Source organism: Meleagris gallopavo, chromosome 22 (assembly GCF_905368555.1).
Source record: "Meleagris gallopavo chromosome 22, MGAL_WU_HG_1.1, whole genome shotgun sequence".
Taxonomy (NCBI): Eukaryota; Metazoa; Chordata; class Aves; order Galliformes; family Phasianidae; genus Meleagris; species Meleagris gallopavo.
The window spans coordinates 3263020-3279315 of NC_139425.1; the positions used below are offsets into that span (position 1 = coordinate 3263020).

Here is a 16296-nt window from a genome sequence, read left to right on the forward strand (position 1 = left end):
GCAGGTTCCACTGATGTCTTAATATATATGATCCATCACTATTCAGATTGGGTCAGACTGTTTCTGTCTTGCTTTGATAGTTTTCCTGTACAGTTGAAGTTGAGATCTATATTAGCAACTTCTCTTCAACTAGCCAAATAATAATTTCTAGTTTTCTCCTTGCTTTATTGGAAAGCTATAATTTTTGTATTCTATACAGAATTGGAGCAGTTTGTCCACTCTTCAGGTATTTCCAATAGTAGAAGATTATAGAGAATAGAATAGTTCTGTTGGAAAGAATATACAGATATCATCTAGTTCAACTGCCTGACCTGTTCAGGGCTAACCTGAACATTAATGAGGGCATGATCCAGTTTCCTCTTGATCACTGAGAGCCCCCTTGCTGGGAGGCTTGTTGCAGTGTCTGACCACCCTCACAACAGGGCAGTTTTTCTTCATGCCTGGTCTTACCCTCCCCAGCACAGCTTTGTGCCATTCCCATCCTGCCACCAGTTCCCATGATTACAACCCAGCACCACCTTCTGCTCCCCCTCCTCATGAAGCTGCAGACAGCAGTGATGTTGCCTCTCAGCCTCCTTTTCTCCAGACTGGACAACCCATATGTCCTCAGTCTCTCCTGCCTGGCATGTGTCTTCCAGCCTTTTAAACATCTTTGTTGTCCTCCTCTGGACTCTTTCAGGGACCTTGGCATCCTTTTCATATTGTGGAACCCAGAACTGCACACAGTGCTCAAAGAGAGGCCACATCAGTGCTAAATGCAGCAGGAGAATCACCTCTTTTGATAAGACAGCTGTGCTGTGTTTAATGCAGTCCAAAATATAGTTTGCCCTCTAGGGCACACTCCTGGCACATGTTGAACCTGCTGTCACCAGCACCCCCAAATGTCCTTCTGCTAAGCTTTAGTTTCCTCTTTTAGGGAAAATAAGTGATTACATTATGAAAAATAGTTTATGTTATACAGCAGACCAAGGGAAATGGGCACTACAGACCTTTTGAGACTAAGATTGAAAAAGAAGGATATGTACTTGCAAAGCTGAAGTGCAGGAGGAATTAAACTGGGAAAGTACTAAGACTGCTGCCCTTTAAAAACAATACAGAATCTCATCTTTAACAATAACTTTCAATGGCTTATGCTGTGGAGGAAATCAGTGTGGCAACAGGAAAGCATTTTCAGAATTACATAGTCTGAGCTTCCAGGAAAAGGAGATTGAAAGATGAGATAAGGGTGCCAGAAGGAATATAAAGCTTTGCAGGTCTTGTGCTCCAATTTACTGATGTGATTCCAGCCTCATTTCTCCCTCTCTGAACCTAAGGTTTAAATAGTTTTTACGTATTTATACATTCCTCTTGGCTAAAGAATCTAGAAGGCCATTAGATGTTAAACCTCTACACTTTTGGAATCTCCCGAGGATATGGGTATTTCTGAAACTTGCATCTCATTTCTGTTTTCAGTGCAGCACCGAATCACTTCCCACTTCACTGCCACAACCCTACTCCACTGGACTGATAAATTCCATGTTTTAATGACATAAGCCTGAGAAAAGATAGCTTTTGGGGTAATGCAGGATGTTCTGTGTTTGTGTAGTGGGCTCTCTGGACAATATCTGAAATCTGGAGTTTAGTTTCTTGCCTTATAATTCAAACCCATCTGGTATTCATAGCCAGGTTACTCTCTAAAAACGTTGTGCTGAGGAAAGTAAAAAATCAAGATATATCATAGAGCATTTATAATAAAATTATGGAATTAGAATTTGAGATTGTTCAACACGAACCTGTTTGGGAGACTTAGTTTTGTGAAACTAAGAAATGAAATGGCTAATGTGAACAAGGTGAGATAACTGGAAAATGCAGATAATCATCCACAGTAAAGGTTTTGGACGTGCACTTTCATGAGCTGATGCTGAATCAGTCTCATTTCTTACCCACCAATAGTCAACACCTGACATAAATAATCAAACACCCTCTCATTGCCCTTTCATTCTATAACACGACATTAGTTAAATAACTAATTTTAAAAATGCTATAACATTAGCATGGAGGTTAATTGCCATCTTCAGCTGCACCACTGCCAAGACATGAAATTTTTGCAGTGTCTCAGCCCCATTCTGGTTTGGAGTCAGGAGTTGTTTACCTTGGAAAGCTCTGAAGGACATTCAGGTGGTTTTGGTTTTCTTTGAATGCTTCCAAAAGCCAGGATTGTGCTAATTGTTATAGTTTCAGAGGCTGGAAGTTGTCACAGAAACATTATTTGGTTCAGCTTAATTATGTATACAATAAATCTACAGAAATGTTCTTTCAGTGGTCTTATAGTAAAGGAATGATCAACAGTTATGAATAAGTGTCCATATATACATGCATACAAACTCTCTAATTTCTAAATATATGTATATATATGTAAACACACGGTGTGCTGGAGAATTTCCTTTAAGGTTTTTTCTGATTGCTAGAGAAATGACACGGCTTATCTGGAAACAGAATCAGTCATTAGATTTAGACCCCACATCCTTTAAAAACTGTCCTATTTCAGAAGTATACATATGTGTTCAAGTAGTGCTCAAGCTGGGAGGAGCTGTTGGCTCTCCCAAGAGTGCACAGACCTTGCAGGGATCTCTTGGCATACTGCTGCACTGGGCAGTCCCCAGGCAGACCCCAAATGGAGAGGCACAGACTGGTTTTGCTTTTTAAAAAATTGCTTAGGTTTTTATTGTCATTATTTTGTGTTGTCCTTTTAAATTGGTTATGGTCCAGTGTTGAAACAAAAGTCCAAGTGGAGCAACTGGAATGGACCTTCATGCTGCACTTCGGCCCTTCTTCCATCCAAACCAAAGTCCTCTGCTTTTCCAAAGGAACGGCCACCTCTGTAGCTTCTGTGACACCCCTGGAGGCCGCAGGGACTCGGGGCCATCGCTGGGCTCCTCCTGCTGTCCTGGTGCAGCAGAGGACACCAGTCCCAGTCCTGCCCTCTTCTCAGGGCTCACCTGAGGCTGCACGGAGCTCAGGGCCATCCTCTGGACTTGTCTCCTATAAGCACAGCAGCTTATAGGACAGCAGTCTCAGTCCTTCCCGTTTCCTCAGAGCTCGGGAAAGAAGAGGTGAGAGCTCTTGGGAAAGGATGAGGATGGAGGACGGGGAAGAAGGGGTGGCAGGGAGCAGCAGCTGGCACAGGGGCTCTCTGGTAGATGGTGACATTTCAAGGCCAGGATGGAAATTGAGAGCCCCTGGTGCGCTGCTGATGGATGTAGCAGCGTGTCCAGGCAGACACGATGTTGGGGTGCCTGCCCTGCCTCGATGGAGGTGGATCCACTTCCGTGGGTTCCTCCTCTAGCGGGATGTCCACCTCCGTGGGCTCGATGCTGCTCTCTGGTGGTTTGACATCCACCGGCCCAGGTTTGCTGCTGCTCCCCTGAAGCCGTGGCTTCTTTGGTGGAGGATCCATCCTCCTCCATGAAGGACAACACAAAAGGTGGGAAGGCACTTTGAAATTGCTCCTTGGGCCAGAAGACTGCCACCAAGTCACAGGTCTGTTAAAGACTGATATTCTGTTGTCAGGATCCCCGTATTTATAGCAGTTGTCATGGAAGGTGGTTTGTGATATCAGATAGCCCTAGCAGTGTGACCCTAAAAATGTCCCATGATGACCGAAACATGGCTGTGTTGGGCGTGGGGGGCTATGGCCTGAGAGTTGCCCTGTTTGTCACTAGCGGGGTTCTGCAGAGCTCCATTTTCAAACCAGTTCTGTTTCATGTTTTCATCGATGACTCCAATAAAGATCTGAAAGTTTTATGAATTAAATTTGTGGATGATGCTAAACTGGGAGGAGCATTGGTTGCGTTGAGAGTACAGAAGCCTCACTGCAAAGTCTTGAGAGATTTGAGGGTAGTTTCTGTCTGCACAAAGTAGAGAAGTTCTGGGTTGTGCAGCTGAGACTACACAGGGCAACTCTGGCAGCCCCACAGAAAGGGAGCTGGGAGTTCTGGCTGGCAACAAGTTGTCTACGAGTCACAGTGTGCCCTGGCAGTCAGAAGGGCCAGCCGTTCCCTGGGGTGCATCAGGCCCAGCGCTGCTGGCTAGGCGAGGGAAGGGGTTCTCCTGCTGTGCTCTGGGTGCCACAACATGAGAAGGACATAAAGCTGTGAGAGAGCATCCAGAGGAGGGCTGCAGAGATGGGGAAGGGTCTGAGGGCTTCAGTGTGTGAGAGGAGTGGCTGAGCTCGCTGTGTTTGCTGGGCACGGAGCAGAGCCAGCTGAGGGGAGGCCTCATGGCGGCTGCAGCTCCTCACAGGGAGCGGAGTGCAGCGCTCTCAGCCATAGGGTTTGGGTGGTGCTGTTGGAGCCAGGGGTAGGACTCGATGATCCCTGTGGGTCCCTTCTGCTTTGTGGTATTTTATGATGTAAATATTCAGAATAGTTTTTACTTCAGAAACAGTGTTTTCCTATTGCCAGTTACTATGCCAGTTGCTAGGGTTTTTTTTTGTTTGTTTTATTTTTGAAAGTAATATGGAACATACTGCTTGTTGCAGTATGTTTTTTGTTTGTGCATTAGTAGATTGTTCACAGTATGGATGTTGTGTTCCTTCAAGAATCAGTAGAAAGATTTTCCTACACTTCTACTGTCTTCTAGAGTAGTGCAGCTTCTATTTTGGAGTCCCAATAATTTTTTTTATTTCCATAAAAATGTTCCCTTATAATTTCAGCTTGTGAAAGGAATAGAATGGAAGAAGTGGGCAAAACACTAAATTGCAACATCTATCAAAATGTGTGGAATAATGTATTTTCTAATTATTTTTCTTAGATATATATTGAACAACAAAGCAAATGAGCATGCCAAGTTAAAGAAATGTCAGACAAACAAACTGTGACACTCGTCGTGGTATTACCATCTGACATGTCTCAAACACTGATTTTACTAACTCATCTTTCATTCTTTATATCTGCATGTGTAACGACGCATGCATTTATATTTCATAAAAAGGGCAAAGTCTGTAGTCAAAGCTTCTGAGTTATGCTGTTAAAAATAAATTAAGGAACAGCAGGTGAAAATGATTCTTACACATGAATATTCAAACTTTACCTCAGACAGATACTGTAGAAAGAATAATAAAGGATGATGAAACTTTGTTGAGACTAAAGCATTGATGTGCTCTGAAATAAAAGTTTTGGTGGCATAAGGTTAAGTTGGCTCAGAAAACTTACTGAAAGAGAGGCATGGTCTGCTCGTGTATGCCATTGCCAAAACATCCAAGAGTGCCTCCCAGGAATTAAAAAAGGAGGGAGAATCAGCACTAGGGCAGAGGATGTCTGGCAGTGTCCCTCTCTTGGTTCTTGTACTCCTGTGCCTCAGTCAGAGCAGAGTGGGCTTGGGGTTGCAAGGAGGGTGCAGGAGTGTAATGGTGAGCGACCTGAGCCCGTTCCTGCTCTTCTGACTGTTATTTTCTTGCATCACTTAGGTCTGCATTCACTGAGGTATTGGGAAGGAACGTGTGTGTAAAAGTGCAGAAAGTGCGGCTTCCACGCTACTTAAATAATGCTGCCATTGTTGGGTTCGGTGACATTTCACAGGACTCAGAAGCATGACTTCTGTTCGGTGCCCTATGACAGGATTTTCACTGATGGTTCAGCAGCTAGAATACATTAGTGGGTCGAACATTAATTTCCCTTTGCCTTTGTTCCTTCTCTCAAAAATGTGAGTAATATCGCTTTTACATTGTAAAGGCAAGAACACTCAGAATTGTGAGGGACCCTGATACTCTGGCAGTATAGCAGGAGGCATATTAATGGTGGCCGATTTCTTTCAAAGTTGAATTAATTTGTTATTTCTTTTGTTGTTTATTTTCTCTATGCCTCACAGATCCTGTTCATGGACCACAGAATGTAGAAGTTGTTGATATCCGTTCCCGGCAGCTGACATTGCAGTGGGAGCCCTTTGGTTATGCGGTGACCCGCTGCCACAGCTACAATCTCACAGTCCAGTACCAGTATGTCTTTAACCAGCAAAAATTTGAGGCAGAGGAACTCATCCAAACGTCTTCCCATTATACCTTGCGAGGTCTTCGGCCGTTCATGACCATCAGGCTGAGACTGGCTCTTTCCAATCCAGAAGGCAAAATGGAGAGTGAGGAGCTGGTTGTGCAGACTGAGGAGGATGGTAAGTTATGTCGGGTTTGCTTGCTTGCTTCTTTTTTGTGAAGGCATTGTAATATTTTCAAACTGTAAATAACAGCATAATCTCCTGTCCCAGAAGACTTATAAATGGCTTCTCTGGACAGGATGTATGTTACGCAAGTTAAATTTGTAGGTGTAAATAATTTCCATTTTACAGCAGTGTTCTTCAAAGAGCATGACTCCCTGAAGTGCTTGGAAATGACAAGCACCAGTTTGAGCAGTTACTGAACAGCAGTAGGTTTAATTCTGTAAAAGTTGTGTTCTGAACTACTCAGGACCTACGGAGCAGCTTCCTTTATCATATGGGCAAATATAATTCTGACATTAGTCTTTTTTTCTGATTCCTTTACATCACAGTCCCCAAAGAGTTATAATGTCTTCCTTTCTAAAGTGTGTTTTTTCTTAATGCTGACCTTCTAAGATGTAGTTATATATGCCTCAGATGCTAAATTCTTTTGGTGCTAACTCTTCCATTCCAAGACAGAAGAACACTTTTCAGGAAGTACTGATGGAAAGCTTTAAAGTGTTATTATCCCATCTGAGCTATTTCAGACTAAGAACTCTCCTAAACTACAAGCTTCCATTCTGTCTAGTGTAAAAAAGAAATCTGCCTGAGCAATAAGAAGTTGCTTTCCTAAGTTTCTCTCAGCTGAAAGTGATTCCAGACATCCAATATATCATACAAGGGACTTAAGAGGATGGCAGATCTTTCTGAAAAAAATGAGTGGGGTTTTTATCAGTCAGGCTTAGAAGTGTACTTAGTTATCTTTCACAGCATTGAAATTTTGCTTGGGTAGGTGGATTTTTAGGTGACCTTGTAGCCATCTTGAAACATAAATCTTATGTTGTCCTTAACTAGGGAAATCAATCTTTCATATTGATAAAGGTGTGCAGCTCATAGCATCTTTATGCCAAGGTACAATCTGGCTGTTTAGGTGGATGGAGCTTTGCTGTTGTGTAGGTGAAGGAGGACACAATATATTTCCTATTGAGTGTAACTGTCCTTTAGCACTGTGTCCAAATGATTCTGTCCTCAAACACTCTCCATCCTGTGTATCTGATGGAAGACAGGTAGATGGACAAGATTTAGCTTGTAAGCAAAATGTAAATACACAGCACTGCAATCTTACAAATTAGCAGAGAGCATGCTAAGCCTTTAAAAGAGAATTATTCGTGTCCTGCCTTGTCCACCTGTGTAATGCCTTGAGTTGTCATGTGCATATATCATCTGTAATGTTCCCAGGTGGAAAGCATGAGATAGGGAAAGCATTGTCCAAAGGAACTAGAAAAGAGGAGCTGAAATTGCTCACTGCAAATAATTTTTGAAGGAGGCTACACTGCCTACATTATTACTGATCCTCACAGTGCGTTTGAAGGGCAAATCCTGTTTCCTTGTGGATGTGCTATTCTTCCAACTCTCAAGCAGTTTGTTGATGCAACAGTGTCAGGCTTGTTAGTGACCTGATACTGTTGAACTTTTTCTAGATAAAACACAGCTCACAGGAAATACAAGGATGTTGTATTCCAGAACAGGGAATGTCAACACTCCTTGACATTCTGTGGGCATTGTGGACATTTCTGCAGTGTTACAGTGATGATGAGATGGCCTGGGGACTCTAATAGCACAGAAAAGAAAGATGAGACATTTAAATGATCAGAAGGTTGTATCAAAGCTCAGACAAAAGGAACAGTGTGCCACCTCATCAGTCTTCTACGTGGTAAGGACAGGCCTAGGTTATGTTCCTGCCTCAGTGAGTCAGAAGACTTCCATAAAAGCAGTGCAGACCAGCTGAAGTGCAGCGCTGCCAGATGGATCAGTGAGCATTGCTGGTTCTCTCCTCTGGCCAGTTTGCTGAGGTGGCTCAATGCCTCACTGCACTGCGCTGCAAGGACGTGCCATGAGGTTATCCAGTGGTGCAACAATACATGCAAGCAGGATGATCTTCATGCACTGTTCTCTGAGAACTGCAAATATTACTGCTTAGATTATTTTCTGTACATCAAGCTTTATCTGCAGAGTGTAAATTACTGTTATTTGCACTAATGCAAGTAGGTGTATTTGAGGTGAAGTTGAATTGGGTTCACTTGTTTAAGTTCTTTTTATTTAAAATATTTATCTTTTGCATCTTAATATATGAATAGAAGAGAAACTTAGAAAAATAAACATGCTTAGAAAAATGAACATACTGCAATACTGGTTAAAAATAAATGCATAATTTGGAGAAAAATTAAACATTTATTTTGTTATGCTGTATGGAAGCAGGAAGCATAATTCTATGTGTTTATGCAAGGAAAATACTTCCAGGTGGTTTATAAACAAATAAATTCACTTTCTGTAGTTTTGGTTCCTTTTTAAGTACTCAAAGATTTTCTACTATGGGCTGAAGGCATATTGGAGCTAGCTTTGTATTGTCATGGATTCTGATTTTGTTTGTCATTTAATGATTTTCTTTAATTACTATTATTTTTATTTTTTATTTTCAGCTATGAGCTTTGCCTGATGGTTCTCTTAGTGTCTTTGGATATGTGTGGCAGCTGGAGCTTGTGGTAGCTTCTAACACAGCATTGTGTTTCCTTTTTTTTTTTTTTTTTTTTTTCTTTCTGTAGTTCCTGGACCTGTTCCTTTGGAATCCATCCAGGGAGGACCTTTTGAAGAGAAGATCTATGTTCAGTGGAAGCCTCCAAATGAGACAAATGGCATCATTACACTTTATGAGGTGAGGAGAACTGGCTGTTGTCAAAGCACATATGCCATAGGGCCTTTCTCATATGTGTTTAAGCCAGTCATGAGCTCTGGGAGATTTCAGAAAACACTATGATAAGCCTGAATAAAATACATAAGAATATTTCAGATATTCTGCTGTTGTCACTGAAAAAGTTTTCCAGTTCAAGGCATGTGGGGATTGGGGGGAGGAATGCCTCAATGGTATTTGTGGCAAATTTTGCCAAGAGATAATCCTTTACTGAAGTAAGAAGTTGTGTTTTGTTGGTCATTGTGGAGACACTTGGAAAAATCTGTGCAGATTGCAAATGTCCTAAACTCAAGCAAACCCTTGGAATTTCATGGCTTTTGCAGGTGTAGTAAGCTATTCTCTGTACATGAGTGAGGAGTCACGCAGTAAAGCAATCTGTATTTTTAAGAAATTGGTCTGAATAGAATCAGTTGCGAACGCATTATTTTTCTGGCAGCGGACGTGACCTATAATGGAACACATTTAAAGCAATCCCAGTCAAATGATGCAAAAATAACTCCTTTTAATTTTTAAAGAGGCAGTTTCCTTCTAAAATATTGCCTTGGGCTCAGCTCATTGAAAGGACTTCTGCAAACCAAGTAGCTTTTCTGGCTGAGCAGCTGCATAGAGATATTTTAATGCCTCCAGGGTAGTGATGCTTCATGACTGTGCCTTTGCCCCTCAAGTCATACCACTGCTCGAGTCTCACTGAGGCACAAACAGATCTTTTCTTCTCTGATAATGACTCTATGCACATTTGACAGCTGAAGCCAAAGAGAAGTCAAGGTGAATTCCAACTTTTCCCATTCCCCAAAAGGATGAAAGTCCAAGCGTTTAAAAATACCAGGAGAACTGTAATGTCTGAGGTTTGTCAAGAAATGCCAAAATTCATCCAGAACATTCCCATTCTCCTTGGCACCCTGGGAGAAGTGTATCGACATGAATGAAGTTGACCAGCTGGAGACAAAAATACAGATGAGCAGTTATCTATAATCTGGAGAGAGGCCAGAGTGCTTTTAGAGATGTTGTCAGGATGTTGAATAAGCAAATACGTGTGCTGTTCTAACAGGAGACTTTGTATTTTAAATTGCTCAGGAAATAAAGCATAGGTCTTTGCACAGAAATGTCTCATCCTGCTACCTGCAGTTGAAGTTTAATCTTCCTGGAAATACCAAGAAAACTCCAGTATTGCCCTGGTCATTGCATTTTTTTGTATTACTTGCTTAATCCCTAGCCTGCTATGGATGCTTAAACCTGAAACTGAGTCTCTACAGGCATTATTTTAAGACTTCATGCTAAAGTAATTCCTCACTAGCAATAACCTCTGAAGTGTTATTTTAGACAGGGTTTGGTCATTTATTTGTTATCATAGCCTGATGCTGCTTTGACCTATTGGTTAAAGAGGAAGAAAAAGCAGCTGGTTAGTCTGTGATAGGTTTTCAGTTCTTCAGGTATCTATGCTCTGCAGTACTGATCTATGTAGAAGTATAAGGCTTTAACTGCAACAGGAAGCAAAATAAAAGAAGGTCAAACTAGGAACCTGTATGGTGCTATTTTAATGAGGTCTCTGTAGGAAGCACAGTTCCTGAAAGCCAGCACTGGCAGCGCTGCTCTGTCACCAGCAGGAGCAGGAAACTCAGTGATGTCTGCAGCTGTCTAGAAACTCTGCAGTTGTGTTGCTGTCATTAGGGAGAAACAAGCCCAAGAGCCCAACTAAAATTTATTAAAGAAAAATTCTCTCCAAGGTACAGATCAAGAAACACCACATTATAAATTTGAGCTGGTGATGTCAAGTTCTGCATTACAGCTGGGAGTAGCTGCCTAGATTCACACATAGGTATTGTTCAGGTGACTCTCTCTCTCAAATACCTTTTGGCACAAACTTTCCTAATAAAAAGAAAACAAAAAAGCCATCTTCCTTCCCCAAATGAATTAATAGTTCCTTCTGCACCATCATCATTTAGGTCTGACTCACTGGATTTTCTGTACTGTATTTTTTCTCTGGTTCTGTTTAAAACAAAGAAATAAAACCCCCACCTTTCTAAGCTTTTGTTGCACTGGGTACAGCCACTGCTGGGATTTTAAACAATGGAATCCTTTAGATCACCAAATTAGTATGTAATAGTAGTCTGTTCCTAGGGAGCAGAAATCATCACTGCAAGAGAATGTGGAGAGCTCCAGGAGTTGCAAGTCAGTTGTCAGCATGCTGGATAGATGAAGATGTGAGTCAGGAAGAAGTGAGTGATGATGCAGTGCATCCTGGGGATGTTAGGGGAACAAAGCAGTTAATGTGATGAACATGTTCTGTGTTAGTGGGTGTCAGTTTGTCCAGTCAGTGAGCCATTAGGGAGATGCATAGGCTGCTGCTGCAGGTAAGCACTGCGGGGGGCATAAAGCTGAGGAGCTCCAGCTCCAGCCAAGTCCCCAGGTAGCTTCAAGTTGTGTAGGTACTTACAGGAGACGAGTAGATCAATCTGTGTTTGAAAACATAGCTGAACAGTGATAATGGATTTTGCTGGTACAGTGGTTTGGGTAGAAAGCTCTGCAGAGGTGTTTTAGCATGAGCCGTTTGTGAAAGAGGTGTTATTGCAGCTGTCTCGTAGTGAGCTGTGAGTGGCAGAGTCTAACAATATCATGATACGCTCTGCCCCCTGTTGAATCTCCTGGAAGTCTGAAAGCTTGTTGAATCTTTCTTTTTTTCCTTTTTTTTTTTTTTTTTTTTTAAGCCAATCCTGTAAAAGCTGCTGTGCTTTAAAATCCCTAATAATCAAATGGTGCTTATACCCACGTGGGAGTTCAGCTTCAAAGCCTTTGTGTACAAAGACATGCAACAAAGATTTCTTTCTTTTATCTTAAGCGTGTGTAAAGTCAAACCAGCATCAAGCACTGGGAAGACCTGTGCTGTCCCTGGAATGCAGGAACAAGCAATCTAATTCAAGGTCATGGACCAGCTTAAATTCTCCTGCATGTAGATGACATGAGGTTGTTTCAGGTATTTTTCCATGATCCAAATGGAAGTGCATCCTGCACACAGGTGGACCCAGGTAATTTTTGAAAACTTGTATTTGAACTATACAATGTAAATAAGCAAAACTTTTTATAGCTGCATTTTGCTGTTTATTTGGGCAGCTGTCAGTTTACAGGGGCACTTAGTGATTGATGTTGGTTTCCAGTGTCATAAGCATCTTATTTGTGTGTAATCAGTTTCTTCTAATTGCCAGTTTTTAGAATGTTTTATTGGGGAAAATTAAGGTCAAATTAAAAATAAAACACCACCAACAAAAAAAACCCACAGCATTCCTGTCTAAAGTATCTGTTGTATTACTAGGGGGAAGGCATTGTTACAATGCATTACAATCTTAGAAGCATTTCAAGTGTGGCTGCAGCATTTTCAGCTCCTTGGTTAGAAGAAAGAGTCAGCCTACTGAAGTCCTTTCAAAGCCATGCCTAAAGGCAACATTTAAACTTTTTTAAACATTGTGTGGTTTAGTCCTGTAATCACTTATGTTCTCATCTTTACACTGATTAAGTCCCATGTGGGTTTCACATGGGGTCTTGGGAGATAAGGATGTATTTGCAACTTCTAACTACTAATTTTCTCAGTCTCTGTTTTCGAAATGCTGCAAATCCCTATTTAGATGCTAGGAATAATAATATAAGGGACTTTCATGCACTATTTCAGCTCTTTAATGGGATGCTTAGAGACTAGTTGCTCTAAGCCCAATGGATTTCAGTTTAAATTGTGCATCGGAGGTTACAGATCCTCTGTGTTTCCATGTGAAATTGCAGTCTGCCCTGCAACATCTCTCCAGTTGCTAATATATGCCACTTCTCAATCACTGCACTCACTTTCTCAGCAGGAGAGGTCATGTTATATGCAAACTGCCTCTTAGATGGTCATGTGTAGGCTCAGTATTTTTGTATGCACTGCCTGCATTTACAGTAGAGTGGAAACAGATTTCTCCCAGCTTTGGCCCCTACAATTGCTTCCTTATTGTAAGATGAAGCTTGATGATCTGATGTGATAGCTACCCACTGCACGGTTACGCTTGTGTTTCTATTCATGTCCCTTTTCAGAGCTATTCATGGAACCTGAAATAAAATCTTCCTTACAGAAAAGTGTATCAAGCAAACTCTTCCTGGAGAAGACAAAGGAGTTGAAGTGTGAACTTGGCTTAGTCATTTGTTTGTTTATTTAAAGGCTTTTTTTTTGTTAAGAAGAATGAAAAATGGCTCCCTCAAGAAGGAAAGCAACAACCACAAAATCTTGCAACCAATTTATATAAAGCTCTACAGTCAAAATAGTAGAAGGATGACAATTCTCAGAAATTGCCTTCTGTGAGAAGTGGCTTTGAATGTTCCCATGAAAATCAATCATTTTACAGCTTCTCAATTGCATTCTGTGGAAGCACGATACTCCTGGGACTAAGCTTTCTCACTAAGAGTGCACTGAAGGAAGTCCATGCAACACACAGCTGGCTGCTGCATTTAGCTGAGCATTAAGAGAGCATTAAGGAGACGCTGTTAAGTGCTCAAAACCCAGAAAATGATCAATTAACGATTGTATATTTGGTTGTAGCTTTCTCATCCTCCTATAAGGACATTTGACAATGCAGTTTTCCCACAACTGGATGTTTTTCTCTGTCTGCAGCACTAATGTTTTCCTTTGACACTGATTTTATAGGTGCCTTGTTCTGCAGTATGTTGTTTGTCCAGAGTCCATGAAAGTCAATTACAGGAAGAATAAGTGCTTTACTGCATCTGTGTTATGTTGAATTAGAATCCCTTAATAATCTAAACTAGCAGCGAAACTGTGCGGCCATCCATAATCTGTTCAAGTTTGAAGCTGTCAGCTCTATAGTTGGCTGCTTCATCCTCTTGACTGCATGTTAGGAAAGCTATGCATATATACACACCTAAATTAGTTCTGTAGTTAGCAGATTTTTGTGCGGAATTGTGCTGAAAGAAGGCTGCACTAGCTGAACATCAGTTTTCTTTGTATGGTTGCTGACTGTCATGCTTTCAGAACACTTGGTGGCTGGGTTGGTTAGCCACTGCCGGTGCTGTGGTCTGCCCTTAGCTAGGATTCTGGCCAGAATGTGAAAAGGGACTGGTGCTGACTGCAATGGTTTATTATCTTATTACAATTGAGAAGGTCAGCAGGGTTGGGATGGTGTGTCAGCCATAAGACTGTGGTTCTGCTTCTGGTACAAGGCGGGGGGCAGTGAGAAACTTCTGGTGAGATCTGAGAAGCACCTCTGTCAGTCCAGAGTTGTTTGCCAGCAGAATCTCACAGGGAGCCTTTTCCATTCCCACTATCCCCTCGTGTTATTTAATAGATGAACATGGCTTCTAAGCTCCCTGTCGGACCCTGAACTCTAGCATGAGCCTGAGCAACCTGTTAGCAATATCCTGGGCACTTAGAGTGACTGCAGTGCTGCTGCAGGGAAAGCCTGGCTTACCTGGTACAGTGGAAATGCAGGACACGGCTAGGAGCAGTGATTGAGCACCTGGGCCAACCCAGGGGAGCTCAGATGCACGCAGTGTGCCTGAATGACTGGAAGGGGTGGATCCACCTCTTCCTAAACCTCACTTAAGGGTTGGCAGTGAAGGCAAAAGTATTTTGCTGGAGATCCCTGCATACCTGAGGCTTTCTAAAAGTAAGCAGCTTCTAAGCAGCTTCTTTCCTTTGTTTCTGTGCCCATGGCTGGTTACGTTTGAGCAAATCTTCACTTGCTGCAGCGTAGGATTTTGCTGCTACAACTGCTGCCATTGCTGTGCTTTCCTCTGTGTTACAGCACTACACCTGGGTGCAGCAGTGTGGGGAGCCAATGCCTGCATGTGCTGCTCCTTCAAAGCGGGATGGCTTTTCTTCTGCTGTCATGTCTGGAAACATAAAATGCTGTGGCAGGAGTGAAGTGAGTTGGGCTGATTTAGAGCTTGCGTGTGGGATTATAGGAATTATGCATTGCTGTGTCTGTGCGATAGTTTCTGGGGCAGTGTCTGCTGGCTGTTGGTGCTCCTTACGTCCCAGGAGGATAGGGCAGGAGGTGCAGCAGGTGTGGGTTTTTGGCAGCCCTGTGGCAGGACTGTGTGCACAGAATCACAGAATGGCCAGGGTTGGAAGGGACCTCAAGGATCATGAAGCTCCAACCTCCCCGCCGCACACAGGGCCACCAACCTCCACATTTAATACCAGCCCAGGCTGCCCAGGGCCCCATCCAACCTGGCCTTGAACACCTCCAGGGATGGACGGGGCATCCACAGCCTCTCTGGGCAGCTGTTCCAGCACCTCACCGCTCTCATAGTAAGGAACTTCCCCCTTCAACTTCAAACCATTTCCCCCTTGTCCTTTCAAAGAGTTGATTCCCCTCCTGTTTGTAGCTCCCTTTAGGTACTGAAGGCTGCAATGAGGTCACCCCGCAGCCTTCTTTTCTCCAGGCTGAACAAGCCCAGCTCTCTCAGCCTGTCTTTGTAAGGGAGCTGCTCCAGTCCCCTCATCATCTTTGTGGCTCCTCTGGATCCTCTACAACAGCTCTCTGTCTTTCTTGTATTGCTCAGTGCAGACTCAGCTGGCCCTGCAGGGCAGCCCTGTCTCTCCCCATTCCGCCCCTGTTAGCTTATTGCAGCCTTCAAATTACAGAAATGTTTGAATGATTTCCTGGTTAGGGATGGTTTTGTTTTTTGAATAAGCACCTTTAAGAGCTTTTGAGCAAACATCTACAAACTATATAGGATTCTTAATCATGTGCTGCTCACCTGCTGTTACCTGCAAGGTGTACTAGGAAACAGTTGTTACTGATGCACTTTCAATCCTCTGGTTTCCAGCAACATCGTGATGAGAAAATTAGAGACTTTTTTTTTTTTTGAGAAACTCAGATGTCAGGTTTTTTTTAAATGTATGACAACCTCTCGGTAAATAGCAGACTTGTGTTATAAATAGTATGAATCAACTGTTAAAAAAAAATAGCTTGATCAAGCTTTCCTGAAATAAAAGCATAATGCAGTCCCCTGAGCACAACACTTTCTTTGATTACCTTTTTATTGTTCTTTTGAAGCCAAAAGAGTTACAGCAATATAAATCCAGTGCAAATGAGAGAAGACATTTGGCTAAAAAAAAAAAAAAAATTTTTTTTAAAGGAAGGAACTGAATTATTTTTTGTGCTTGTTAGATTTTATTAACCAAATGAAATGGTAAGAACAGAAAACCAACGCTTCTTTTTTTGTAACAGAGATGAAATTTTTTGAAAAATGAACCTTTTTGTAGGTGTATGAGCTCCTTCTTTCTGCCTTCCACTGCTTTGTTTTCTTTGCTAGAAAAAATACAGTTTTGGACTGTTCTCCCTTTCAGACATACTTTCAGACATACATTCTCTTGGCTGCCCATCCAGGAAACCACCTGG

General features: G+C 42.2%; 1 protein-coding gene across 12 annotated transcripts in view; it reads left to right on the forward strand.

Moving 5' to 3' along the window:
- Positions 1–16296, forward strand: part of PTPRT (protein tyrosine phosphatase receptor type T) — a 554909-nt gene that overhangs the window by 282569 nt on the left and 256044 nt on the right. For all 12 annotated transcript variants that reach the window (XR_014887677.1, XR_014887680.1, XR_014887679.1 and 9 more), the window contains exons 8-9: positions 5848–6144; positions 8769–8878. Coding sequence is in view for 3 of the 12 variants with exons in the window: in XM_085241335.1 (XP_085097461.1) it covers positions 5848–6144; positions 8769–8878 (407 nt within the window). In the remaining 9 variants the exon portion in view is untranslated. The remainder of the gene's footprint in view (positions 1–5847; positions 6145–8768; positions 8879–16296) is intronic.